This window comes from Sorex fumeus, unplaced genomic scaffold (assembly GCF_029834395.1).
Source record: "Sorex fumeus unplaced genomic scaffold, SorFum_2.1 ptg000129l, whole genome shotgun sequence".
NCBI classification, from domain to species: domain Eukaryota; kingdom Metazoa; phylum Chordata; class Mammalia; order Eulipotyphla; family Soricidae; genus Sorex; species Sorex fumeus.
The window spans coordinates 1384660-1412507 of NW_026606186.1; the positions used below are offsets into that span (position 1 = coordinate 1384660).

A 27848-nucleotide genomic window follows, 5' to 3' on the forward strand; every position below is an offset into this window, starting at 1 on the left:
CATCCTGAACTCTCTGCAAAAGATCATGGTCACCTATTAATCTATAGATATTTCTGAAGTCTGAACTGGTTGGGGTGGTAGTTTCACAGCCACCAATAACACTGACTCCTCAAAGTCAAAAAATCTGCTCTTCAATATAATAAAACTTTATTTGAAAATAACAAGAAATAGCAAGAACAAAAACTATATATAGACTCACCAAGAAAACCCGAATTGGTATAGACCTCTAAGTCTTTCCCCCTAATTGTTTAAAATATAGGCAGCATGATTTACAAGACTGTTCTATTTCAGGAATACAATGTCTCAATACACTCATGACACCTGTCTCTCAGTCCCCCATAACCTCCCACCCCCCACACACTTTGCAGATTCAGGATGTGTTATTATTGGTGATTATTCCCTACTGTGTTTCTTTATACTGAGTATGAGTGAAATCATCTGTCCTCCCTTTGTCTTCGTTCAGCATAATCCCCTCAGAGTTGCAGCAGGCTGCAGGATTTCCCATTCTACCCAGTTGCATCAGGCTACAGGATTTCCTTACTTAATAAGTAATTATTCCTCTGTGTATGTAAGTGGTGGTTGCTTTATCCTGTCAAGTTTCTTTGGGCATTGTTTCCAGATCTTGGTTTAATATAAATAATACTGCAAAGGATACAGGGGTACATGTCATGGTCACCGTCCTCAAGTTGTTCATTGATTTTCTCGGGTAGGCCCAGTAACGTCTCCATCGTGAGACTTTGTTGTTACCATTTTTGGCATATCGAGTACATCACGGGTAGCTTGCCAGGTTCTGCCGTGCGGGCGAGATACTCTTGGTAGCTTCTCGGGCTCTCCAAGATGGTTGGAGGAATCGAACTGGAGTCGGCCATGTTGGCTGCGTGCAAGGCAAACGCCCTTCTGCTGTGCTATCGCTCCAGCCCCCAGAGGTGCATGTACTCTTTTCAAATGTATATTTTGGGGTCGATCCCTCTCGGAGTAGATGCCAAGCATGGAATAGCTGGCTCATATGGCAGTTCTTCTTTGGTAGAGTATGATGGAGGGGCATGGCACAGCTTCCCAAGTGATACTTAGGACATTCAGGACAGCACCTCCACTCCCGTCCTGGTGATTCTGAACCAGAGACATGGTGGGTCAATACTAGGCCTGAGGATATGGAACTGTTCAGGTCCTGTGCTGCTGGGGATATTAGTCTGCTGCACCCAGTAGGGGTTGTGGGCCTCCAGGGCTACACCTGGGGATACTGATGGGGACCATAGCACCTTAAGCCCTATACTATTTCCTCCATCCCCTAGTAGTAATTTAGAAAAAAAGTCTCCAACAGAGAAGAAAAGTCAGGTAGAAGAGAAAAAGAAGCAGTGGATCAACAGGTATCAGGGCTTCAGTTATACTGGTGATATGAGTGAGTAGTGGTATAGACACATATCCAAAACACAGACTCAAACAAAACTGAAAAGATGAGATCAAAGCCACAACCACTGACACTCTGTAGCATGCCTAACAAGCTGACAGGTGGGGATGGGTTGGGATGGGGAGGGAATATGGGAACACTGGTGGAGGAAAGTTGACACTGGTAGTGGGATTGGTGTTGAAATCTTATGTGCTTAAAACTCAACTATCATAACTTTGTAAATCATAGTTCTTAGATTTAAAAAAAAAGGATGTCTATAATGCCTGAGTCTTATGCCAGGCTAATTTCACTCTAAATCTTTGGGGCAAAATGTGCCTGTCTGCTTGTAACCTCTGTAATCCGAATAAACAAGATGGGAAACCATTGCAATTGTAGCTATTTGCTTAAATTAATCTGTACTCTTGATAAAATGCCCCTAAACTCATGTTTTTTGAAAGGATATATTTGCATTCATTTGATTTTTCTGAATGTCTCAATGCTCTTTATGAAAGTCAACATGCTTGTCAAGGGTCTTGACCCTTCTTAAAAAGAGATTCTGATTTATTTGGTCTCTAGTAGGACTTGAGATTCTGCATTTCTTGTTGATTTTGTTGTTAGTTTGTGTTCACTGTGGGGCCACACCTGACTGCTCAGTGCTTATTCCTGGCTCTGTGCTCAGGGATCTTTCCTGAGGGGATGGCGAATCATATGGGGTACCAAGCATCAAACCCAGGTAGGCAAAGTAAGCATCCAATCTTCAGTAACATTGCTCCAGCCTTGAGAGATCTGGCATCTAACAAGCTCCAGATACTGGTGGTCCAATTTCAGGCTATAATTTGGGTAGTAGATCTTCCATTCCAAGCTTCTTAATATAAGACCTTCCTGTTTTGTTTTGTTTTCTCTGTAGGTCAACGACTTCCTGAGAGAATTCTTGATGAAGCAAAAAAATAACCTCAGCTACCTGGATTATCAACTTTTTTTATCAGCAGTGGGTAGAAGAGGAGACAGAAGCAGAAGCAGAGCGTCAGCAACAATAAAGCATTTCCCAAAAGCCTGCTAAACACTCCCATTAAAAGACTTAACATCTGAAGCAAACACATGTCTTTTCCTTTGTAGAAGGCCCCAAAGTCTATTGAATTTTGAACTTTCTTCTTTACCCCCCATACAAAACGTTTATTAGAAAACCATGCACTCTTGTAGTAGAACAATAAAATGGAAATAAGTTTTTTTCTTTTTTTTTTTTTGTATCACTACTGTGATGCACAGGGCTTACTCCTAGCTCTGGACTTGAGAATTTCCCCTGGCAGTACTCAGAGGACCATAAAGGATGCTGGGAGTCCAATTACGTCCCCTGCAGGCAAGGATACACCCTACCTGCTGTCCAATTGTTTCAGCCCCCCCAAAACAAGTTCTTTTCTCCACCTAGAAAAGTTGATAGAGTGTGAGAAGTGGCGATGTCCCAGGTGTGTGGGGGCTCCGGGCCCAGGCTGTGGTGAGGCATGAAGTTTCCAAAATCCCAAATCGAGAGTCACTGCCAAGGTCTGCCCAGGACCACATGCCTGGTGGCTTCCTGAAATGTCCCAATGTGAGACAGGGCAGGTGAGGGTCCTGCTCTCACCTTGCTGGCCATCAAGGCCACTGTAGGCTCTTGACTCTTGCCCTGATCATGGGACCAAGGGCTGGTAATTTGTGTGATCAGGTGCTCTGAATCTTCTGGAAGGCCCTGAGAGGGGAGTGGGAGGGCTGCTCAGGTTACTGCTGGCTTCCCTGATCTCACTAAAGACTACCATGCCTTAGCACAGCAGGTAGGGCGTTTGTCTTGGGGTTCAATTCCCAGCATCCCATATGGTCCCCTGAGCACAGCCAGGAATAACCCCTATGCATCTCCGGGATTGACCCAAAAAGAAAAGAAACTACTATGCCACGAGGTGCGCTGTCTAGGCCTCGGCCACGGAAGCCCTGGCCGCTGCATCACGAGCAGTAGCAGTACCGGTGAAGGGAAACCAGAGCTGGGAGATTCATTTGGCCAAGTGGCAGAAGCCGAGGCGGTATGAGTCCTCCCACTGGTGGCTGATGGTCTCGAAGGCAATGTGCTCATAGGGTGGCCCCGTGGAAGTGCAGCGTGGCCAAGTCTGGGTGGTCAGTGTACACCTCCAGGAAGTACAGGGGGCATGCAGCGCTTGTGGATGAGGTCGGGGTAGAAGAGGTTGAACTTGTAGCCCTGCGCGACCTTGGGCAGCGGATGGTCGGAGTCGTAGCTTGTCTGGATGTACTTGTTCCACTTGAAGCCTGTGTGCTTGCGGTTGCAGAAGCACGTTTTGCGCGGCCGGTACTTGCCGACCCCCAGGTAGGTCCTGCCGGTGGGCGGCATCTTCATGCAGGTCTGCACCTCGTCCTGTCCTAGGCCCTCTTTGGCCCTAAGGAAGGTGACAGCTGCAGGCGCTGCAGGTCCTGGGGCGGCTCCAGCATGTGGGCGTCTAGCAGCCCAGGGTGGGCGGCGAGGAGTACCGTACCTGTCGGCATTGTGGTCGTCCAGACTCTGCTGGATCAGGTTCTCTTATAGGAGTGAGGCCTCCCAGTCCGCCTCCGCCTGGGGAGGGGGGCCGGTGGGGAGGGAGTGTGGGGGCCAGAAGGTCTGGGATCCTGGGTTTCTGCTTGAGAATGGTGCAGAGGGGTTAGCTCTAGGCGGCCTGCTCCTGCTACTGCTTGGACAGCTTCTGCTGCAGCACGTCCTGGTGCCACTCACGCAGCCGGACTCATGCAGCTGCTGCAGCGCACCCCCCCTCCCCACCCCCGTGGATCCTGTCCTTGATGTCCTGGAAGATGACTCGCAGCTGCCTGTACAGCTTCCCCTTGAACACTGACTGCACATCGCAGCTGACCTAAGTGTTCACAGCCTCTGGCCGCCCCTCTGACCCCATGCCTGAGGCCTCGAGCTTGCGGTGCTTGGCGATCGCATCCTCCGTGAGGATGGTCATGTCCCGCCTGATGTCGGCGTTCTGGCCCTCCTCCAGCCCCGGGTATATACCTGGATGTTCTCCCGCAGGTCCTCCAAGTCCGCCACCGTGTGTCCATTGAGCAAACCATCAGGCCCGTGCATCTCCACCGTCGCACTCCTGCGGGTGCAGCTGGCCTTGGCTCACCCGTTCTGGATGCAGATGTTGGAGCGCAACTTGGCCTGCTGGAGGTGGAAGCTGGCCTCGTACTCCTCCCAGTGTGGCAGTGCTCAGTCTCCCTCGCCCGCTGCCGCAGCTCCATCTCCTGCTCGCTCCTGGCCTTCTCCCGTTCCCTCTCCAGCCGCGGCTGCTGCACTGCTGCTCAGTGGGTTGTTTCCCAACACCCTCTGGCGCCTTCAGCTCCTTGTCCTCCAGGTGGCCGCTTCCCTTCTTCTTCAGGGCCTTGTTCCAGATGAAGGTGCCCAGCAGGTTGTGGTCTCCAAGAAGGCTGTCGGTGTTGCTGTAGACCGGGGACCCCTCCCCGCAGCCCGTCTTCTCATGCCTCTGGCGCTCCTGGGTTTCCTTCCAGGTCAGCTCGCGCGCTGCCTCTCTGATGTCTCAAAAGCCTTCCTTGGCTCCTCCGGCGGTTGGCTCCGGCAGCGGGTGGGGGACAACAAGTACCCCGGGGACCACACGTGTGGCCGGTGCTGCTGCTGCAGCTGCGGTCCGGTGTCCGAAGCTACGTCGGAGAAGCGGTCCCCAGAATGTGCCTGCCGCGCCCCTGCCACGGCTCATCCTCTGACTTGGACCAGTGCTCTGGGGTCCTCCGCCTCCTGCAGCACCTGCTTTCTTTGTCCCGGCGCCTGTGGTTTTCATTGCCCATGGCTGAGACTCTGGCTCTGACTCTGACTCCCACTGATTTAGGCTCCTGCCACCCCATTGGCTGGGACCCTGGGATTTCCAGCTTTATTGGATTTATTTTTCTCATTATCCTAATCTCCTGGTATCCTAATCTCTTCCTCACAGTGCATGTGAATAAATCTGTTTTGCATTCTAATTATGTATAAAGAGATGGATATTGGTTTGCTGCAAGGATGAATGGATTAGTTCTGTTCATTTGATTTTGGTAGAAGCTACTTGAGAGAAAATGAGACAAAAGATATAAAGAAACTAAAAAAAAAAAGAAACTAGAAAAGGAAGCATTAGTGCAGCAGGTAGGGAGTTTCCCTTGCAGGGGGTCAACTGGGATTCTGTCCGCTATCCCATGTGGTCCCCTGAGCAATTCCTGAGTGCAGAACCAGGAGCAGGAGTCCTAACCATCACCTCTGGGTGTGACCTGAAAAGGGGAGGGGGGTGGGAGGGCAGGGGGAGAAGAAAAGAAAAAAGAAAGGTAAACAAGTTTTCTCTTTTTTTTTATTTTTAAGTTTTGTTTTCTTTATTGAATCACTGTGAGATAGTTATAAAGCTTTCATATTTGTGCTTCAGTCATTCAATGATCAAACACCCATCCCTCCACCAGTGCACATTTTCCAATACCAATGTCCCAGTATCCCACTCCGGACCCAAATCCAACCCCCCCCACCCCATGGTAGACAATTTCCCCTATACGCTATCTATACTTCAGGGTATTGTCACTGTCACTGTCACTGTCCTCCCTTTGTGCATTGATTTGCTCGAGCGGGCACAGTAACATCTCCATTGTGACAATTGTTACTGTGTTTGCCATATCAAATAAATCACGGGTAGCTTGCCAGGCTTTTTCCGTGAGGGTTTTGGGCATTATGGTTTGCAATATAGATACTGAGAGGCTATGTTTGGTCCTTTATCTACTTTCAGCACACACCTCCCATCCCCAACAATCCCTCCAACCATCATTGACTTAGTGATCCCTTCTCTATCCCAGCTGCCTTCTCCCCCAGCTCATGAGGCAGGCTTCCAACTATGGAGTGATATTCCTGGCCCTTGTATCTACTATCCTTGGGTGTCAGTCTCACATTGTTATCTTATTCCACAAATTTATTCCACAAATGAGTGCAGTCAATCTATATCTGTCTGTCCCTCTCTGACTCATTTCACTTAGCATGCTACTCTCTATGACCATCCACTTATAAGCAAATTTTATGATTTCATCTTTCCTAACAGCTGCATAATATTTCATTGTGTAGATGGACAAAAGTTTCTTTCTTTAACCAGTCATCCTTTCTTGGATACTCGGGTTGTTTCTAGATTCTGGCTATTGTGAACAGTGCTGCAATGAAAGCAAGTCTTCCCTTAATGTCCCAACAGCAGCCAGCCAAGTCTAGATAACTGGGCTCATTCAACAAGTCCAACTTAGGTCTCCCTAATGCTGCCCTCCCACAACTCACACAGATTTTATGTTTACAATGCAAAACTAAGGTCGGCAATCAGAACTCTTGATTTCGAGAGGCCAAGTCTCACCTTAATGTGGACAGCAACTGCGACCTTGGTGCCCATCTTAGAGAACAGGTGGGTTCATTTCAGAGAAGTGAATGTGGTCCCCTCGTCCTTCCCTGGGAGCCCTAGAGCTACAGAGGTAATTACCTTCAGCAGTGAGCAATGAAAATGCCAGCTCGGGTCGGATCTCCTGGGAGGAGACGACTGCCCACCTTCCACCACAGGAGTTTGTAGTTTCCTGACCCTACACCTCACACATAGATTTATTTTATCCACGTAAAGTGAGAAGGATAGTCAAGAATCTAGGGCAGCACCTTTGCAGATTCTGTAGCCAGTTGCTTTGTCTTCTTTTTTGTTTACTTGTTTGGGGGTCACCCCCAGCAATGCTCAGGGTTTACTCCTGGCTCTGCACTCAGGGTTCACTCCTCATGGGGCTCTGGGGACCAGGGATAGAATGCCGGTCAGCTATGTGCAAGGTAAGTGCATTATCCACTGTACTATCTCTCTGACCACTGGTGTACGTTTTTAAATCAATATACAACAGAACTTAATATCCAAAGGAATGAGGAAATGCTCTTTTCAAAGTTTGGACATAGAGTTCCAACAAAAAACCTAATTTGAAGTCTAGGATGAGAAAGTAGAGGAAAAAGTTACTCTGTAAAATTTTTAAATATCAAGAATGGAATGTTCTCCATTAAAGATAGCACAAAAATTTATCTCATAAGTTTTCTCATCAATATTTGATGCAAAGAGAAAAATGGAAAATTATCTCCAAAATGCTAAGGGAAAAACTAATAATAGGGCAGAATAGATCTAGTCAGTCATATAAATATTAAATTCTCAGAAGCTTTCAGCAACAAAGAAAATCTTCACTATGAACGACATCATTGTTTGATTCTATTTTTGCCTTTTTGAACCACACCCAGTATTGCTCAGGACTTACTCCTGACACTGAACTCAGGAATTTCTCCTGGTAGTGTTCCTAAGACCATATGGGATGCTGGGAATCAAACTTGGCCAACTGCATTCAAGACAAGCAAGCTACCTACTCACTGTACTATCGATCTTGCCCCATTGTCTTATTTTTAAATATAAAATAAACTTCCTTTTTTTGTTGTTGATTGAGGTACTGTAACAATATTGTTAATGATGGTACATTATTCCTGTGTACATTATTCCAACACCACATCCATCACCAGTGTACCCACCACCCTTCCCAAAGATTCCAAAGTCTCTCTCCCACCCATACACAAAAACTCAGTTTTGCGCATCAGTTCTCTCATGCTGATTTTTGAGCTTTGGCAGATTCAGTGTGGCCCGACTCATACTAGCTAATGCTGTATAGGGTATTTCAATAATTCTGCTGGAGAAGGGTTCACACCTAGGAAACAGTTAACTACACAGCACACTGTGTTCTTTGCCCACATGTAGCAGTACTCAGGGCTTACTCCTGCCTCTGCAATCAGGGATTAGTTCTCGTGGTACTCAGGGGACCATATTGGGTAAAAGGTGTTGAATCAGAGTTCACCACTGTGTAATCACCAGGTGGCTAGGGAGCCCGCATCTCTGTCTCGCCACCTGTGATGGGTGGTCTCGGGTCACTTGCCCACTAGGATGGTTGATAGATACCATAGGTGGAAAGAAGCCAGGCTTTTTGGTGATCAGTTGCTATTTATTGCATTCTCCCCACATGCTTGTTCCAATCTCCTTAAGCCCCCCATTTCAGTCTCTCACTGCCCATCATTCCCGTCTCCTGTCTCTCCTTCTCCTCTCTCCATGCTCTATCTCACTGCTTTGTCTGTCTCTAGTCTCTCTCCAACTCCCTGCATTAGGGGTAGTCACCACACCCATTCCAGAAGCTCTATCAACATATGAAAAGCCCTTCTTTTGCTCAAAGGCAAAATACCACTTAGGGGTATGTCTCCTTGCCTCAGTCCAATAACTTAATTGCCATCTTAATTCTACTTCATATTATTTTGTATGGACAGAGTAAGAGATACATTAACCTTATGTAGGCTCTCCTGGGTACATCTTGCTATAGATCTCAGACTACAGTGCTCAGTCCAGAATAATCTTTCCTACCACTAGCAGGGTCCTAATTCAGTTGCTACTTTTTGGATCATGAGAGAATTTGTCCAAGGCCATGCTCTTAACTTAGAGTTAAGTATTATGGCATTTTGACCTGGCCCATTTCGATGCCAGGGTAGCTCACATCTTGCCCTGGGTCATCCAGTCCCTCAATGGGTCCCTGCTTTTGAGGTGCTAGGAAGTAAGGCAACTGAAGCTTAAGTCTAGAGAACAGATGCCCATAAGTGAATATCACACAAATCATCATCCTGTTATTCGTCGATTGCCCCAAGGAGGACCCAGTAACGTCTCTTTCATCCTAGCCCTGAGATTATATTCGAAGCTCTTTAGGAGAATGAGACCCATCATTGTTACTGGTATTTGGCATATTGGGTACGCCACGGGGAGTTTGCCAGACTCTGCCATGTGGGCAAGCTACATTCGGTAGCCTGCCGGTGTGTCCAAAGTATGAATGTAATAATAAGATGTCATAATAAGATGTCGCGTGGTCGCGAATGGGGCCGCGCGGTTCCAGGAGCTGGTTTTTATAGTCTCTGGGTCTTGGCCGTTGATGGGATTACACGGCGACAGGGGGCCAGTTGGTGGGTGTGACCCCCGCCTACTGGAATTTGGAGGATCTGGGTGGAGGATGCTTGACCCAAATCCGAGTAGGCTTGGAGATCTAGGCCCCAGAACCCGCGTGACTTTGTCCCTCTGCCAGTACCTTCATGTGTGCGGAGAGTGGTCTCAGCATGGTGGTGGCTGGTCCTGGAGGTCTTTGGCTGCCGGAGCCTTGGTCGGGGCGGGGTGGAAAGCTCCACCTGCTCCGCTCCAAGGGGCTCCGGTGAGGGCAGCCAGGCGCGGGGGCAGGAGACTGCAAGTGAATATCATTCAGAGTCAATTAACTCCCAAGTTATGAAAGCATAACATTGACTGTCTTTCTGTGTCTATACAAAGAGGACTTTGCTCTGATTTAACTATGCAAAGGACTTAAGGAGAAGAGAAAAGCAATATTTACAAGTTAATAGAATCTGATTAGGAGATAAAGGTGATTGATCAGTTGGGGAAGCAGAGCACAAAGAAAGAGTTTACAAATAAACACAGAAGAATGGGAGCACTGTGATGGGTGTAACCCAATCAACCTTGCTCCCTGTGGCAAGGCAGAAAGAACAAACCAATGTTATCCTACAGACCACATGCAAGGCAAGCTCCCTACTAACTGTGCTATCTCTCTGGCCCCCCACCCTGAACTTTTTAAAATATGGAACCATAAATTTTAATCGTCTGGGGTCAACAGCAACTCCCTATGGATCATAGATAGCAATTTTCAGAAGGTGGTCCTCAGGGTCACCAACACTGCACCAGTGGTACTGGGTATATATGGGAGAGGAATGTGTTGATGGGTGCCCTTCGCCCATCCTGTGCATGCCAGGCATGTGCTCTATCATTTCATCTACTCCTCAGGCCCACAAAGGAGTCTTACTCTTTGCCTACTTCTTCACACCTTTTGCACCCTCACGCTTCCTAGCATGATGAATTTCCTACCCTGGTGAACTTAAATAAATACATACATGAAATATCTAGGAATAATTCTTAGAAAAACTAGCTTGGAAATAATACAAAATAAAATAAAATTTTTAAAGTTGGGAAGACCTCCAGAACCAGCCACCACCATGCTGAGACCACTCTCCGCACACATGTAGGTACTGGCAGAGGAACAAAGGCATGCGGGTCCCGGGACTGAGATCTCTAAGCCTACTTGGATCAGGGCTGAGCATCCTCCACCCAGATCCTCCAAATTCCAGTAGGCGGGGGTCACACCCACCAACTGGCCCCCTGGCTCCATGTAATCCCATCAATGCCCAGGATTCAGAGACTAAAAAACCCAGCTCCCGGAAGACATCTTATTAAGTCATTCCTATTTTGGATAAACTGGCAGGCTACCGAATGTAACCTGCCCACACGGCAGAGTCTGGCAAACTCCCCGTGGCATACCCAATATGCCAAATACCAGTAACAATGATGACTCTCATTCTCCTAACTCTGAAAGAGTCTTGAATATGGCCCTTTTTTAAAAATCTCAGAGCTAGGACAAAGGAGACATTACTGGGTCCTGCTCGAGGCAATCGACGAATAACAGGATGGTCGTGATCGTGAAAGTTGGGAAGAAGAAAAGTAATATTTCCTTCTGAAAGATAAAAAATTTGAATAATGAAAAGAAAACAGACTATAAAAAATGCAATACCTTCCTTATCAGTATATATAACAAAAGCAATTAGAGTCATAATTGCAACAGGATTAGGGTATTTAGGCAGTTTTGTACTTAAATGTATCAATAATGGGAAACATAACAACATACATAAAACATACTCAATATCATTTGTAACTGGGAAACACAATGAGACACACACTCAACGAAAGGCTGTAATGAAAATAGAGGGCCAGGAAGACAGAGTGATATTACAGTAAGTAGGGCACTTTCCTTGCATGCACCCAACCCAGGTTTGACCTCCAGCAGCCCATAGGTGGGAACACTGCCAGGAGGAATTCCTGAGTGCAGAGCCAGTAATAACACCTGAACATCATAGTGTAGCCTAAAATCCTAAAAAGGAAGGAAGGGAGGGAGGAAGGGAGGGAAAGCAGGAAGGAGGGAGGGAGAGAGGGCAGGAGGGAAGAAAGAAGGGACAAAGGGAGGGAGAGAGGGAGGGGTAGAGGGAGGGAGGGAGGGAGGGATGATATGAAAAAGCAAATGAGGGCTAGAGAGATATCTCAACGGTTTATAGCATGAGCCTGGCACACTCTGGGCTCCAGGTTGGATCACTGGCATTTCATAATTCCTAAGCTCTGCCACTCCGGTGGCCCCTGAACCACAAAAAAGCATAGCCCTGGAATCCACTAGCACTACTGGACCTAAGAAACACGTCAGCCATCAGGCCTATACCACTAATCTTTGTATTCCTGGGAATGACCTTAGGGCTCCTAAATTCTTGTGGAGCTGCCCTCTGCAACCCTCCCCAAACCGCCCCCTCCTCTAGCCAGTTAGTAAAATTAAATTGACCATCAACACCATATGCTGATAAAAGGGTGATTAAACAGCAGATTTCCCACATTGTTGGTGAGAAGGCAAAGTAATACAATCGCTTGGAGAAAAGGTTTAATTTCATTTTAAAACCAGGAATTTGGCTCAGATAGCTAAAACAAATGTGAGAGTCCAGGTTCAACCCCAGCTCTGCATCTTCCCACAGCACTGCTAGGAGCAACAGAGTACAGACAGGTGAGCACAGCATGGTTCCCAAACTAAAGTGTCCACTCCCCCACCCCCGGCAAAAATAATAAGCATATAACTACCTCATAAATTTTAGAAAGATACAGTAATTTAGCATGACGATGATATAATTGGCTAAATTTGAGTAGAGAGATCTGCAGAGAGAAAGGGAAAAAAACCAATTCACTTGCTGTTAGAGTTAATATTGTCTGAAATAAAAGAACTCTAGTGCATTATGTAAAAGTTCAATTGAAGAAAAATATCGGAAAAAATCATTTAAAAACTAGTATCTATAATGACCATGATCCAGAGATGCGCAAATAAAGCTCTCAGAAGAAAGCAACATAGAACAATATGCTGCAGAGATACCGCCAGACCCCCAAATCACCATTCAGTTAAAAAAAAGATTAAAATAACCTCAGATGTATGACTATATTTAAAATTTTAGAATTCCTGGAGCCTATGACCGCTGCATGTTGCCAATCTCTTATACAAGGGCTTACTGGCTCCAGGGTGAAATACAACAATCTTCACACACTTTTCTCTAAGGAAAATTTTTTGGATCAGTTTTAGCATATTATTCATAACAAGCAATACAAATTAAATTATTTAAGTTCTGCTTTGGGGCAGGGTTTGAGGATCAGGGTGGAAACATTTGAAATATGGTGGTGGATAGGCGTAATGGTTGTGGGATTGATGCTGGGATAGTAAATGTAACAAATTATTGTGAACAACTTTTAAAGATAAAGTAATACTAAAAAAGTAATATGCACAGTGAAAGTCTATGTAAATAAAATGTTCAAAATTTGCATTTTTAAACAGTTATGTTAACTATTTAGTCCCAGTTCTACTATTGAATGCGTTCAAAGTTCACCCCCACTTCTTTTGAAGTTCCTTTGAACATCTTTTGGTTGGGTGAACTTTGTGCTTTGGAAGAAGCTTAGTGAATTCTAAAAGAAATAGTAATATTACCTTTGTCCTTGAACTATCAGAATTTTTTTCTTATAACTTTGACACTTAATGGTAATTTGATTTAGCATCCCTGACTCAAACTTCCTTTTCTTAAAGGTATTGTTCCATTTCTGTTAGCGCACACTGTAACTGAGCCAATTTTCTTTTTTTTCCCCCTTAGAACAACACAGTATCTTTTTTTATCAGATGTCCAGAGTTTGCTACTAGTGCTAGCAAGACATTTAGTGTTTGATGGATATCTGTTGTAGGATTTCTTGGTACTGATTATTCCAGAATAGTTTCCTCAAATCCTGGATGTTCTTTTTTTTTTTTCGGTCACACCTGGCGATGCACAGGGGTTACTCTAGGCTCTGCACTCAGGAATTACCCCGGCAGTGCTCAGGGGACCATATAGGATGTATGGGATGTTGGGGATCAAACCCGGATTGGCTGCGTGCAAGGCAAACGCCCTACCCTCTGTGCTATTGCTCCAGCTCCCTGGATATGTCTTTTAACGTAAAAATTCAGTTTTATTTCAGATCATGGTCTCCTGTTTGTTTTTGAATTTATTTTTATTAAAGCACCAGGATTTACAAAGTTATTCATTGGTGGGTTTTAAACATACCGTGTCCAGCACTGATTTCACCACCAGTGTCAACTTCCTTTCACCAGAATCCCCAGGTTTCCTCTCCTACCCTCACCCCTACCACAGCCTGTCATCCTGTCAGGCACAAAGTTCGGTTGTTAAGTTTGGGATGTATGATTTCAGGGCTATTGATTCTGTGGTTTAGATATTTGGCTCTATCATTCCTTAATATCACCAATGTAACTGAATCCCCTTGCCCCTTGCCCCCTGTTGCTTCTCATTTATCTTCCCCAGTTCCCTATACTCTCTCACCACCTCTCACCTCCCGTCATTCAATTCTTTTCTTCTCTTCCCTATACTCTGGGGCCAAGCGTGATCTAGGCATTCCTCTCCTTTAAGTTATTGCATTTCTTCATCCAGTTACGCTATATATGACTTATAAGCAATGTTTCTTTTACTTTATCCATCTGCTTTACTTCTGAGTAGAACAACTCCAGTTATCCAGTTATTTGTATTTTGGAACATTTTTACCATTCTCTGTCACTATCACTATCACCCCATTGTTCATCAATTTGCTCGAGTGGGCAGTAACATCTCCATTCTTCCCTGTCACATGCTAGTGTACCCTGATGGCATATTGGGAGCTCTTTCAGGATCAGAGGAATGAGGACCATCATTGTTACAGGTTTTGGCATATCGAGCACTCCATGAGTAGCTTGCCAGGCTCTGCCGTGTGGGTGGGATACTCTCAGTAGCTTGCCGGGCTCTCCTAGAGGGATGGAGGCTTTTGGGACAGCCTCTAATCACCTTTACCGATGTTCCTAGTAATGTATATATGCAGGCAGGATACTCTCAGTAGCCTGCTGGGTTCTATGAGAGTGAGAATTAGAGAATAAGAGGTCGCATGGCTGCAAATGCAGCAGTGTGCTTCCGGGAGCTTGGTTTATAGTCTCTGGATCCTGGCCGTTGATGGGGTTACATGGCAGTTGGTGGGTGTAACTGTCTAGAGACTGGAAGATGGGGGGCCTGGGTGGAGGAGACCCAGTTCCAAAGAGAGCAGGCTCGGATATCTCAGCCCCAGATCCCACACATCGTTTCTCTGCCGATTCCTTCATGCGTGAGACTTGTCTGAGTGTGTGGAGAGTAGTCTCAGTATGGCTGTGGCTGGGTCTCGGTGGTCTTCAGCTGTCTTCACTTATCTTTTACAAGTTTTATTTTTTCTGTTTTTTCTTTTTGGGTCACAGCCGGCGATGCACAGGAGTTACTCCTGGTTCATGCACTCAGGAATTACTCCTGGCGGTGCTGGAGGGACCATATGGGATGCTGGGAATCGAACCTAGGTCGGCTGCGTGCAAGGCAAACGCCCTACCTGCTGTGCTATTGCTCCAGCCCCTTTACCTGTTTTTTTTTTTTTATAAAAATAAATTTTGTGACACTAGGGAGATAGCTCAAAGGGTCTTGCATACAGGAAACCTGAGTTCAACCTCTAGTGCCCCATGGTCCTGCCTCCACCCTAGAGCAACACCCAAGCCTCACTGAATGTGATCATACACACTTGCTTATTTCCCTTTTACTTTCTTCACTTTCTCCATGTGCTTACTCTGTATTCTGCTGTGCTTTCTGTATTAGCTAGTTCCCTAATCTACCTTGAAAGTAATTAATAATTTTGTTTGTTTGGAACTATACCTAGTGATATGCAGGACTTACTCCTGGTTCTGTGCTGTGGGATCACTCTTGGCAGTGCTCAGGGCATTATATGTGGTACCAGAGATGGAACCAGGGTCGGTTGTATATGCAAAGCAATGATATTAACCCCTGTGCTATCTTTCTTGACCCAGAAGCTTAAAATTTAGTCCTTTTTGCAAACGGTTGTGTTTCTCCTGTTTCTTTCCTAAAATCAGTTGCCGTTTTATGTTCTTATTCATTGACCTTCCTTTGTTGCCCATTTCTTCTCTGAGTTCTTGTATTTTATTGTGTTTAATTGTCTTTCTATTTGGAATAACACTGTCATTTTAACCCTCCTTCATGTTGGATGGGCAGTGAGTCCAGAGCTAGGAGTAAGTCCTGTGCATCAGAGTAGTGATGAAAAAAAAAAAGAAAAGAAAAGAACTTATTTTCATTTTATTGTTCTACTACAAGAGTGCATGGCTTTCTAATAAACGTTTTGTTTGGGGGGTAAAGAAAATAGTTCAAAATTCAATAGACTTTGGGGCCTTCTACAAAGGAAAAGACATGTGTTTGCTTCAGATGTTAAGTCTTTTAATGGGAGTGTTTAGCAGGCTTTTGGGAAATGCTTTATTGTTGCTGACGCTCTGCTTCTGCTTCTGCCTCCTCCTGGGCCTTCTCTTCTAAGTGCTGCTGATAAGAAAGTTGATAATCCAGGTAACTGAGGTTATTTTTTTGCTTCATCAAGAATTCTCTCAGGAAGTCGTTGACCTACAGAGAAAACAAAACAAAACAGGAAGGTCTTATATTAAGAAGCTTGGAATGGAAGATCTACTACCCAAATTATAGCCTGAAATTGGACCACCAGTATCTGGAACTTGTTAGATGCCAGATCTCTCAAGGCTGGAGCAATGTTACAGAAGATTGGATGCTTACTTTGCCTACTTGGGTTTGATGCTTGGTACCCCATATGATTCGCCATCCCCTCCAGGAAAGATCCCTGAGTACAGAGCCAGGAATAAGCACTGAGCAGTCAGGTGTGGCCCCACAGTGAACACAAACTAACAACAACAAAATCAACAAGAAATGCAGAATCTCAAGTCCTACTAGAGACCAAATAAATCAGAATCTCTTTTTAAGAAGGGTCAAGACCCTTGACAAGCATGTTGACTTTCATAAAGAGCACTGAGACATTCAGAAAAAAAAATCAAATGAATGCAAATATATCCTTTCAAAAAACATGAGTTTAGGGGCATTTTATCAAGAGTACAGATTAATTTAAGCAAATATCTACAATTGCAATGGTTTCCCATCTTGTTTATTCGGATTACAGAGGTTACAAGCAGACAGGCACATTTTGCCCCAAAGATTTAGAGTGAAATTAGCCTGGCATAAGACTCAGGCATTATAGACATCCTTTTTTTTTAAATCTAAGAACTATGATTTACAAAGTTATGATAGTTGAGTTTTAAGCACATAAGATTTCAACACCAATCCCACTACCAGTGTCAACTTTCCTCCACCAGTGTTCCCATATGCCCTCCCCATCCCAACCCATCCCTACCTGTCAGCTTCTTAGGCATGCTACAGAGTGTCAGTGGTTGTGACTTTGATCTCATCTTTTGAGTTTTGTTTGAGTCTGTGTTTTGGATATGTGTCTTTACCACCACTCACTCATATCACCAGTATAACTGAAGCCCTGATACCTGTTGATCCACTGCTTCTTTTTCTCTTCTACCTGACTTTTCTTCTCTGTTGGAGACTTTTTTTAAATTATGACTAGGGGATGGAGGAAATAGTATAGGGCTTAAGGTGCTATGGTCCCCATCAGTATCCCCAGGTGTAGCCCTGGAGGCCCACAACCCCTACTGGGTGCAGCAGACTAATATCCCCAGCAGCACAGGACCTTAATAGTTCCATATCCTCAGGCCTAGTATTGACCCACCATCTCTCTGGTTCAGAATCACCAGGACGGGAGTGGAGGTGCTGTCCTGAATGTCCTAAGTATCACTTGGGAAGCTGTGCCATGCCCCTCCATCATACTCTACCAAAGAAGAACTGCCATATGAGCCAGCTATTCCATGCTTGGCATCTACTCCAAGAGGGATCTACCCCAAAATATACATTTGAAAAGACTACATGCACCCCTGGGGGCTGGAGTGATAGCACAGCATTAGGGCGTTTGCCTTGCACGCAGCCAACATGGCTGACTAGAGTTCGATTCCTCCACCCATTTGGAGAGCCCGACAAACTACTTTGAGGAGGATCTCGCCCGCACGGCAGAGCCTGGCATGCTACCCGTGATGTATTCGATATGCCAAAAATGGTAACAACAAAGTCTCACAATGGAGACGTTACGGGGCCCACTCGAGAAAAATCAATGAACAATGGGAGGACCGTGACCGTGACATGTACCTCTATATACTTTGCAGCATTATTTATATTAAACCAAGATCTGGAAACAATACCCAAAGAAACTTGACTGGATAAAGTAACCACCACATACTTACACAGAGGAATAATTACTTATAAGTAAGGAAATCCTGTAGCATGTTGCAACTGGGTAGAATGGGAAATCCTGTAGTCTGCTGCAATTTGGAGGGGATTATGCTGAACGAAGTCAAAGGGAGGACAGATGATTTCACTCATACTCAGTATAAAGAAACACAGTAGGGAATAATCACCAATAATAACACATCCTGAGTCTGCAAAGTGTGTGGGGGGTGGGAGGTCATGGGGGACTGAGAGACAGGGGTCCTGAGTGTATTGAGACATTGTATTCCTGAAATATAACAGTCTTGTAAATCATGGTGCTTACATTTTAAACAATTAGGGTGAAAGACTTTGAGGTCTATACCACTTCAGGTTTTCTTGGTGAGTCTATATAGTTTTTGTTCTTGCTATTTCTTGTTATTTTCAAATAAAGTTTTATTATATTGAAGAGCAGATTTTTTGACTTTGAGAAGTCAGTGTTATTGGTGGCTGTGAAACTACCACCCCAACCAGTTCAGACTTCAGAAATATCTATAGATTAATAGGTGACCATGATCTTTTGCAGAGAGTTCAGGATGGTGGTTCTGAAAAAGTGTAAACCCTGACCAACAACAGACTTGGAACATCTTAGAAATGCAACTTCTTGGATATCACATAAAACCAACTGAGTCAGAAGCTCTAGGGGTGGGGCCCAGATGTTTGTTCAAATAGCGATTCTAATACTCATGAAACATTTTCTTGCACCCATGAAACATGAACATGGGTTCTAGTACCTACGAACATACAAGCTAGACATAAATAACAAGACACTAAGAACTCTTCTAGATATTTATGGTTTATAAACCAGCCCCTTCCAGCCCAGTCCCACTTCAAACCTAGGTGTAGGTCCTGGGAAGTTTCAGGCTGTGGTCAATTACATCCCTCATTCCCAGCAACTTCTCCTACCTCCAATCTACTTCCAGAAACAAGTTCTATACTTCCTTGGGGTCAGGGCTGGCGGTGGGGGGAGAGATAAAGCTCATGTTTTGAATCCATTCACCCAAACAAGGAATCCTGAAGTGAAAAGTCATCACTTTCACAAAGGTTAACCACTTACCCCAGCTTCACCGTTCCTTTCAGCCAGTGTGTTGAGGTCTTTGAGAAGCAAGTCTAGTTGCTTTTCAAGATCTAGAGCAGTCTTGATAGCTGCTTTGCCAGTTTCCCAGGTTTGTATATCGGGTCTCTATAGAAAAGAATAGGGGAGTCATTTTCCTACCTTAGGCGACTTCCTTTATAGGATTAACCAATGGTTTGCATAGGTTAACACTTTAACACCAAAGCACAATAGAAATCAGGAGAGAATCTTTTAACATAAAACTTTTAACTTTTTCTACGTTTCAACTGGTATAGATTTTAATTTGTCACTGGAAGCAATGAAATAGCTCTCAGGTGATATGAAGTATAGAGATCATTAACACAGCTATATGCAGCTTCTCTTAGTTTAGGAATTTTAAGGTGGTATGGTACTCTATATAAACTTAAAATGTGCAACACACACAAAACAGTATTTATATGTAATATCTAACTGGTGGATTTTTTCATAATTTAAACAGATGAAACATTTTTTCTCTTTTGCATGTACATACCTTTAGTGTATAAGAACCTTCTCAGATAAGTAGGATGTCTTTGGAAGTAATCCCAGACTAATTCAGACAGTTTCTATTCAGATAGTGTTTTGGAGCAATAGCACAGTGGGTAGGGCATTTCCTTGACTGGGTTTTAATTCCTCCACTCCTCTCAGAGAGCTCGGCAAGCTACTGAGACTATCTCGCCCATACGGCAAAGCCTGGAAAGCTACCTGTAATGCATTTGATATGCCAAGCACAGTAACAACAAGTCTCACAATGGAGACATTACTGGGTCCCAAATCGAATCGATGAATAATCAGAGGACAGGGCTACAGTGCTACAGAATTTCAAATAAAGTTTTATTATATTGAAAAGCAGATTTTTTTTTTGGTGGGGGCATACCTGGTAGGTTCAAGAGACCATATGGGAATATGGGCTGCCATGGATCAAACCCGGTACACTGCTGCAAGGCAAATGCTTTCCCATTGTACTTTAAACTGGCTCCAAAGAACAGACATATTAAATATGTCTTTTTAGATTAGATTAGAGAACTAATAAAGGTTGCTAATAGCACTCAGAAGAAGGTATTAGGACAGCCAGGGTCACGGTCCTCCCGTTGCTCATTGATTTGCTCGAGCGGGCCCAGTAACGTCTCCATCATGAGACTTGTTACTGTGTTTTCATATCGAATACGTCATGGGTAGCTTGCCAGGCTCTGCTGTGCGGGCCAGATACTCTCGGTAGCTTGCTGGGCTCTCTGAGAGGGGTGGAGGAATTGAACTCGGGTCGGCCATGTTGACCGCTTGTAAGGCAAACACCCTACCTCTGTGCTATCACTCCAGCCAATTAGGACAGCACAGAGTACTAAAGTTATCTGGAGAGCTTGTTAAGATTCAGGACTCAGGCTGGAGAGATAATACCAGGGTAAATTGCTTTGAAGCCAAAACATTTTATTTGATCCCTAGCACTATGCAGCTCCACCAGAAACGAACCCTGAGCACAGAGTCCCTAAATGCCACCACATGGCACAATGTCTCCCTACTCTTCCAGTCTTCCCTCTCCAAGGAGATAAAGCTCCTTTAAAAAAAAGACAGGGCTTTTTCTCTTTAGGGAAAATATACTCCCTAGAGAATCTACTGCTCTTAGTCCTAGTGAGGTTGTTAATTTGCATGTCAAATGATTTCTCCAGTTGATACTAGTCCTGCTAGATTAGAGACCAAGGTTTGGTTCATTTGAAAATGACCAATCAAACATTCAATTATTAAAATTTAATCAAGTGGCATGAAGAAGCCACAAAGATGCATGCTTGCCCTCAAAGACTTTTATTCTAAACCCATGAAGGAAAAAAGAGAAGTAGTAATAACTTAGCTCTTTGGATTCAGTTAAGGCCCCTGAGAAATCAGCATAAAGTTACATAGTTACCTTAATCAATGGAAGGGAGATTTTAGCTCCACTAGATTTCAGGAATCTTATGAACTTCCTTGCATGTTCCTTCTTCACGTTAACTTGGTCTTCAAAAAATGGAATAAAATAAGGCACCTCTAGATCATCAGTGTAAACAAAGGCCTGGGACAGAGGTGAGAATGAGAAGAGACTGGAGTTAAGAAAAGTTGACTTTTAGGACTGGAAATCTCACACAAACTCATTTTGTTGTCTTTGTAATCCCCCTGAAGGTCTTCTTTGGCCAGTCAGGTGTCCGTGGTTGGTTCCTTGATTTGTAGAAGGCCCTGGCTACCTTATTGGATGTAGGCTCTTTCAAAGAGCTACCATCCACAGAGTATAACGCAGATTTTTACTCCTGGTTTATGACCCCTCTAAGAGTCAGATTTGTGGTTACATACTAGTACTTATGTTCAGTATGGTACAGAAACCTGCTGAAGTAACACTTAAAGTAAACCTGTTTTACCAACTCTCACAATCTATGTTAACACTAAATCACACACGAATATGAAATTACCCAGTCTACCATCAGTATTCAGTGTATAGTTTGTAACTAAACTATATATCATGCAGATAGTTTGAGCCTCCCTATCATAGACCGTAGTCTGCAATCACAGCTCTATATCATTAGATCACAGAGCAGCAGCAAAGTTCTAGCCACCGAGGTACTGCTTTACTTTGTATCAAATCACAAATAGGACCATAACAGTCATCCCCTAGGATACAGAAGACCTATTATCAGGTCCAGTAATGTAAGAATACATACTAACCATTGATAAATAGGCATCACTGATATTCAGCTGAAAAGATGTTATGTGATTGAGAGCAAGCCTGGACTCTTCAGATAAGAAGCTCCTTGAAGCCATGTCGGAATTAGGCACAACAAGGCACAAAGTATGGGGCTTCTGGAGTATTTATAGGCATAGGAGGCGTAGGACCAGCCCACTTCCTCAGCTGAAAACTAGATTCTAGATTCCATGCACCTGAAATAAACAGCTAATAATCGGCCAAAGAAGAATATTGTTTCTATAAGGAATAACTGTGACCAGAAAAAAGGAAAATACAGCAGTTAATTCTGCTAACATTTCCAGTCAATGTTCAGCATTCTCTCATTTTTCTCTCTCTGTAGTTTGAGAATGTTATTATGTTTTCTGAGTAGGGAAGTATTATCATGGTCAACGCATCTTTCATTCCCATTTCTTTATATTCTCACCCCCTTACAAGGTTAATTTCACATCTCAGTTTATTAGTGAAGTTTTTCCCAATGACCCCTGCTAAATATTCTTTTTACCATTTATAAATTCCACCACGTCTTGTTTTAAAATCAATTATGTTTGTTGAGATAATAATGGAATGTGCCCTGTACAGGTAAAGATTGAATTTTAGTCAGTCTCCCTAGATTCCCCAAGAGTACTAAGTAAGTACTGAGGAAAGAAAGAAAACGCATCGCAGGTCATGGATTTGCTATTAAATTCTAGGCTCAGTTTCTTGTCACCTGAAATCCAATACTGGAGAGACAAAGGTTGGTGCAAGAAAAGCAAATTTAACTGATGGTCTGAGCAGATGTTTGGGTGAACTTGTCTGCAAAAGTGTCTTACTCTCAGGTTGGAGTTGGGGTTCATAGGTTTAGTTGAGGAACTAAAAATGAGAAAGGGTACTGGGTCTTGTCTTCTTTCCAAGGAGTGTCTTGATAGTGGCAGTGGCTTGATATGGTAAAACCACCAGGCCTACAGCCACCAGTGCTGGGACGCCTCCAAGTGTCAGGACGAAACTCCAGACCTGTGTTAGGTATGTGTTTTACCACTAGAACCAGCACCTTGGCCCCTGCCAAACTGTTTTTTCTACAACTGAAGATAACATAGTTGTATACTCTCTGCCCTTGCAGTTTATATGATAGCCCTCAGGAATCAGATGTTTTGTTATTTTCCTTGGAGCCATGAGTGACTCTTACTTTTAAACTAAACATACAATGCACACAGACACTCTAAGTATTAGGAGGGGATGCCGTGGCCAAGGGGGAGTGAGAGATATAAGAAGGTTATAAGAAGGATGTACCTAGAAGACACGATGAACCTACTGATTGCTCACTAGCCAAACACACACAGGATATAGAGCTAAGAGGTTTCTCCAGACCACACACCACTCTGCTTGGGAAACTTCTGAATACTTCTTCAAACTGTCACCTAAAATTCCTTACTTGTCCAGCATACACCTTCTTTATTTGCCTGCCCAGTATATTACCTTTTTATTTTCCTCCTTTGAGGACAGATATTGGTAATTATTTTGGCATTCACAACAGAGTCTTTGGAAGAAAATAGGTGCAACATTTAGTACAAATACTTTTTAAATATTCAGTGTGTGCTTTTCCCCATAAACCTGGAAAATTCTTTGTTTGAGCTGAAACCATGTCTCATTGAATTGAAAAGGCATTTCACCAGAAATCTATCTTGATAAGAAGAGAGGGAGACTCCCTACAAGAATTCAAATATCCCAAACCTGGGGATATAGTACAGGAAGTTAGGAATTTGCCTTGCAAGCTACTGACCTAAGATCAACCCCCAACAACTCATATGGTTCCTGAGTCTTCCAGGAATAATCTTTGAGCATAGACCAGGAGCACCAGTGGATGTAGCCTGAGTAACACCAGGTGTGGCCCCCTAGCAAAAACAAATCAAATATCCCAAGTCTGATGTAGTCACAGAAATAAGACCATCAAAGCTAAGGGGTCTTTAGAAAAAGACTTCATATCTGTCAACTTCGTTTCCTGACCTCACATTGCCTGTGTCCCCAGTCAATTTCATACCCTAATTCCAAGGATGTGTCAAGACTTTTCAAATTATGATTTACATAGGAATCACCTGGGACATAAACTTCAGATTATCACTCAGGGGTTCTGCATTTTTAACAATTATGCTTAGGAATTAGTGTCATCATTAGGGCCACATTTTGAGTAGCAAGAATTTAAGTTCATGGCTGAAAGCTATTTCAATGAAAATTATGTAAGACAAGTGATATAAATACCACTGCTGGGAAAACCAACTACTAGGAAAGAAGAGGGCATTCTCTGCTGCTTCTCCATATCCAACAGTTCTGTATTGTTATGGCTGAGCTCTCAGGGCTCACAGGCCAGCATCCTGGAGGTGGAAGTTCCAGGATATTTGGTAATATTTAGACAATGGGCTTAGAGCAAGTGAAGAAGAAATTAGCATGATGGCTAACTATATGTTTAATTGGTTTTGTTTATAGTAGATCAATACTTACATAAATTCTCAGATGAATTTGTAAAACTTCAAATTTTTTCATTTATTTTTAAATTATTGTTAGGGAATTTATATTTTTTGGATTTTTTTGTTTTTGTTTTGCTTAGGGGTCATACTTGGTGGTACTCAGGACTTATTCCTGGTTCTGCACGCATGCATCACACCTGGTGAACTCGAGGGACCAGGTAGGATGCTGGAATATGTGCAAGGACAATGTCTTAACTGCTTTACTATTGCAAAGAGCTAAGGACCAGTGCCAACTGGGGACAAGTTTCTTAATTAGAAAACTTTTACAAAAGCACCTCAACTAACGGTAAGTATGATTTTTACCCTGAGGAATCTCCCCTCTCGTTTCTGTTACTATACCAGCTGCCTCTCATGTCATTCTCAACAGATTAGAGAAACAGTAGGGGGTAAGTCAATCGTGTGTGTGTGTGTGTGTGTGTGTGTGTGTGTGTGTGTGTTTGTAACCAGTTCTTTCTATATAGATGTGGAAAGTCACATTGGGGTAGATAACCAAGAAATTTCCTACCCCTTCATCTAGCCCTTTTTATGACTTCGGGAAATACTGCAAGCACTCTCTCTGGAATGGAAATCATTGTGCAATATTATTCAGATACATGAATTCATCTGTCTGAGTGATGTCACTTCCGTCTGTTGTTTCTTCAGAAAGAAAGTGTGCTGTGAAAACTCTGAAATTACGAAATTCTGTACTGTGAAATTCAGCTCTAGAATGTATTCCCTCATCTGTGAGAACTCTGTAGTCAGGTTAGTGTCTGAAAAGAAAAACCACCTATTCAGATTTTATTTAATTAGTGAATAAAACAAATACGCTGAATCTTAGAACAAAGTCACGTGGATACCCCATCACACACCTCAGAAACCAGCTGCATACTTCATTCATGGGCCATGCTTTGTTTGTGCTTGTTGTGTACGATTTTCTGAACCTGGTGATTTTCTGTGGAGCTTTTTATTTTCATGTTTTTCTAACATTTTGTTTTGTTGCATTTAGTTTCTGATTTTCCCCATTATTTTTGAAAAGAAAAGCAAAAAGTAGCAAATATTACTAGGCCTGATATAACAATTTACTACAATAAAGCCAATTGAAGTGACAACTTTGACATCTATCCAGGAAGGACTGGTCTCAGGGTAGGAGGCAAACAAACACACAAGGACTGTCCAACCTTTGTGCACACCAGGGCAGGCAGGGAGTTTGTAATCCTGAGTTGAATTCCAGGGCAGGAGTATGTGTGTTTTGAGAATTGAACTGTGGGGTTTATGAGATAGTACAGAAATGAAATTACCTGCTTTGTAGACATCAGGCCCCTGCTCGGTCCCTGGCTCTGTCTCCTGAGCACATAAAAAGAAGTAGGCCTAGAGCACTGTTGATATGTCTGACTGCCCCCAAATTAGTCTCCCCTGAAAACGAAAAAAAATTAAACAGTGGTGATATAATGAAAACATATCATTTCATTTGGTTTGGTTTATATTCGCTTGTCCTGTTGGCTGGCCAGAGACATTTGCCTCTTTTTTTGTTTTTTACTTTTTGGGGTCACACCCAGTGATGCTCAGGGGTTACTCCTGGCTCTGCACTCAGGAATCACTCCTGGCATTGCCAGGGGGACCATATGGAATGCTGGGAATCGAACTTGGGTCGGCCACATTCAAGGCAAATGCCCTATCCGCTGTGCTATTGCTCCAGCCCCTGCTCTCTGTTCTTTAGTTTGCTTTATCCTGTCGGAGAGAATTGCTGATTATGATTGCACTGTCCATTTGCCTCTGCCTTTGCCATGGTCTTCTTTCTTTTTTCTCTTTCCATCCTTATTATCCCTTTCCTTTAAAAAAAGTTAAATAAAATTTGGGGGGTGGCTTGGGGGGCAGTCACACTGTTTTCCTCCTGGCTCTGTGCTCAGGGATCACACCTGATAGTGTTTGGGGAATCCTATGTGTGCTGTGGATTGAACCCAGGGCGACTGCATTTAAGGTAAACACCTTACCCATTGAACTATCTCTCTGGCCCTTATTTTTGCTCTTTAACTGATATAATCTATTAATCTGCAGTCACTGCTAAGACCTGTTTAACGTCTTCATAAGAAAAAGGTTGTCGATGGAGGCTATGGGCCAGGTCTATTGCAGGAAGACCAAATATATAGATAGATAACATTTATGCATATATTATGTATTTATGTCTCAGAATTTTCTATTGGAATTTTTGGGTAAAATTAGAAACTTTATAGCTTATAAAACTGAAGTTAATCTAACATTAAATATTATGTGTGACTACTTGTAAGTACTAGCAATGTCGAGGCAATGGTGAAAATCCTGATAAGGAATTATTAAGAAGAAAGCATCAGAGTAGTCTGATGAAGAAATATGCCAAACATAATGTCAGAGTAAGCTCATTATAACTGCTATTGCCAATTGAATAACTACTTATGGGTAACTAAAAGTGAAGCCTTTAAATATAGCAAAAATTCTACAAAACAGAGAAGAATAGGCATTACAGTTCTGCTGTCACTTTGCTCCTTTGTGAATTTAGTTTTTTTGTGCGTTTCATTTTGCTCAATAGTACATATTTGGGGGAGAAGCCCACACCCTCATTGCTCAGAGGTCACCCCCAGGGGTGCTCAGGGGACCCTGTGGTGCTAGAAATCATGAGGCCCTAAGCCTCCTGGCCGCAGAGTGTACACACGAGCTCCTTGAACCAGCACCTGAGCCCAGCAATGTTGAATTAATGTTATTATGGATGCAGGCATGGAATCAGATAGACCTAAACTCAAATTCCCCATTCTGAAATATACCAGCAGAAATATTGGGTAAGTTTTAATCTCTTTGAGTTTCAGTTTCCTAATTCATGATACTGGAATGATAATCACGCTTTGCAGGATTGTTCTAAGGCTCAGAGATGCTTGTTAAAGCCTCTGGTATATAAATATAATGATTATAACAAGCAGGTAGTCTCTAAATAAAAGTTTTTCTGCTTGTTGCAAGTGATTAAAATTATGTATTTTTTTTGCCTGAACTATTGTGTAAAACTTCCAAAAATTATTACTACAGCACAAAAGTTTAAGGAAACATTTCGGCTCTAGTGACAGTTACAAAACCTGCTTTAATGCATGATATAAATAAAAGGTAAAGGTAAAGCCCTCCCGTTGATCGTCGATTTGCTCGAGCGGGCCCAGTAACGTCTCCATTGGAGACTTTGTTGTTACTGTGTCTGGCATATCCAATACTCTCGGTAGCTTGCCAGGCTCTCCGAGAGGGGCGGAGGAATCGAACTCGGGTCGTGTGATGATAATAAATAATGTAAGTAAATTATCCAAAAGAAAGAAATAAGGGGGCATATACCTAGGAAAAAGGGTAAGTGTTGGTGCATATCCTCCCTTTTATTTTTTAAATTTAATTTTCTTTTTATAAAGTTATTCACAATAACTTATTACATTGAATATTCCAACACCAACCCCACCACCATTACATTTTTCCACCACCATTATTTTCAATTTTCCCACCACCACCCAAGACTCCTAAGAGCAGGCCCTAAATGATTTATTTTTCATTGCTTGTTATATATAATCCGCTAAAAATGACTAAAAAGTTTCCTTAGAATAAGGTGTGTGATGATTGTTGTATCTTACCCTGGAGCCATTAAGCTCTTGTTTAAGAGATTACTAACATGTTGTTACAGGTTGGGCCTTGCATGCTAATATTTTTCTTTATTTTTTAAAATTTTTATTAGTGAAACACCATGAGGTACAGTTGTAGACTTACAAATTTTT

General features: G+C 43.3%; 1 protein-coding gene and 1 pseudogene across 2 annotated transcripts; both read right to left on the reverse strand.

Annotated features, from left to right (window-relative positions):
* Positions 1-3405: 3405 nt before the first annotated feature.
* On the reverse strand, positions 3406-6798 carry LOC130045705 (splicing factor Cactin-like; annotated as a pseudogene).
* Positions 6799-15821: 9023 nt separating this feature from the next.
* LOC130045661 (soma ferritin-like) lies at positions 15822-25419 on the reverse strand. Of its 2 annotated transcripts, XM_056138488.1 has the most exons (4): positions 25377-25402; positions 21583-21795; positions 18862-18987; positions 15822-16043 (listed from the first exon to the last, which is right to left on the reverse strand). In XM_056138488.1, exons 2-4 carry the CDS (start codon positions 21676-21678, stop codon positions 15903-15905), a joined length of 363 nt encoding a protein of 120 aa, XP_055994463.1. In that variant the 5' UTR covers positions 21679-21795; positions 25377-25402; the 3' UTR covers positions 15822-15902. The 2 variants fall into 2 exon arrangements, with proteins under 2 accessions (XP_055994463.1, XP_055994464.1); XM_056138489.1 differs by lacking the exon at positions 21583-21795 and having other exon boundaries at positions 25377-25419.
* Positions 25420-27848: the final 2429 nt, after the last annotated feature.

What these genes read in the sequence shown, in the direction of transcription:
- LOC130045661 (XM_056138488.1), bottom strand. Translation starts at nt 21,678, where the DNA reads ATGGCTTCAAGGAGCTTCTTATCTGAAGAGTCCAGGCTTGCTCTCAAT. An exon ending in GTGATGCCTATTTATCAATG is followed by an intron (nt 18,988 to 21,582) that starts GTTAGTATGTAT and finishes TCTTTTCTATAG; the next exon opens with AGACCCGATATACAAACCTG. An exon ending in AAAGGAACGGTGAAGCTGGG is followed by an intron (nt 16,044 to 18,861) that starts GTAAGTGGTTAA and finishes TTTTCTCTGTAG; the next exon opens with GTCAACGACTTCCTGAGAGA.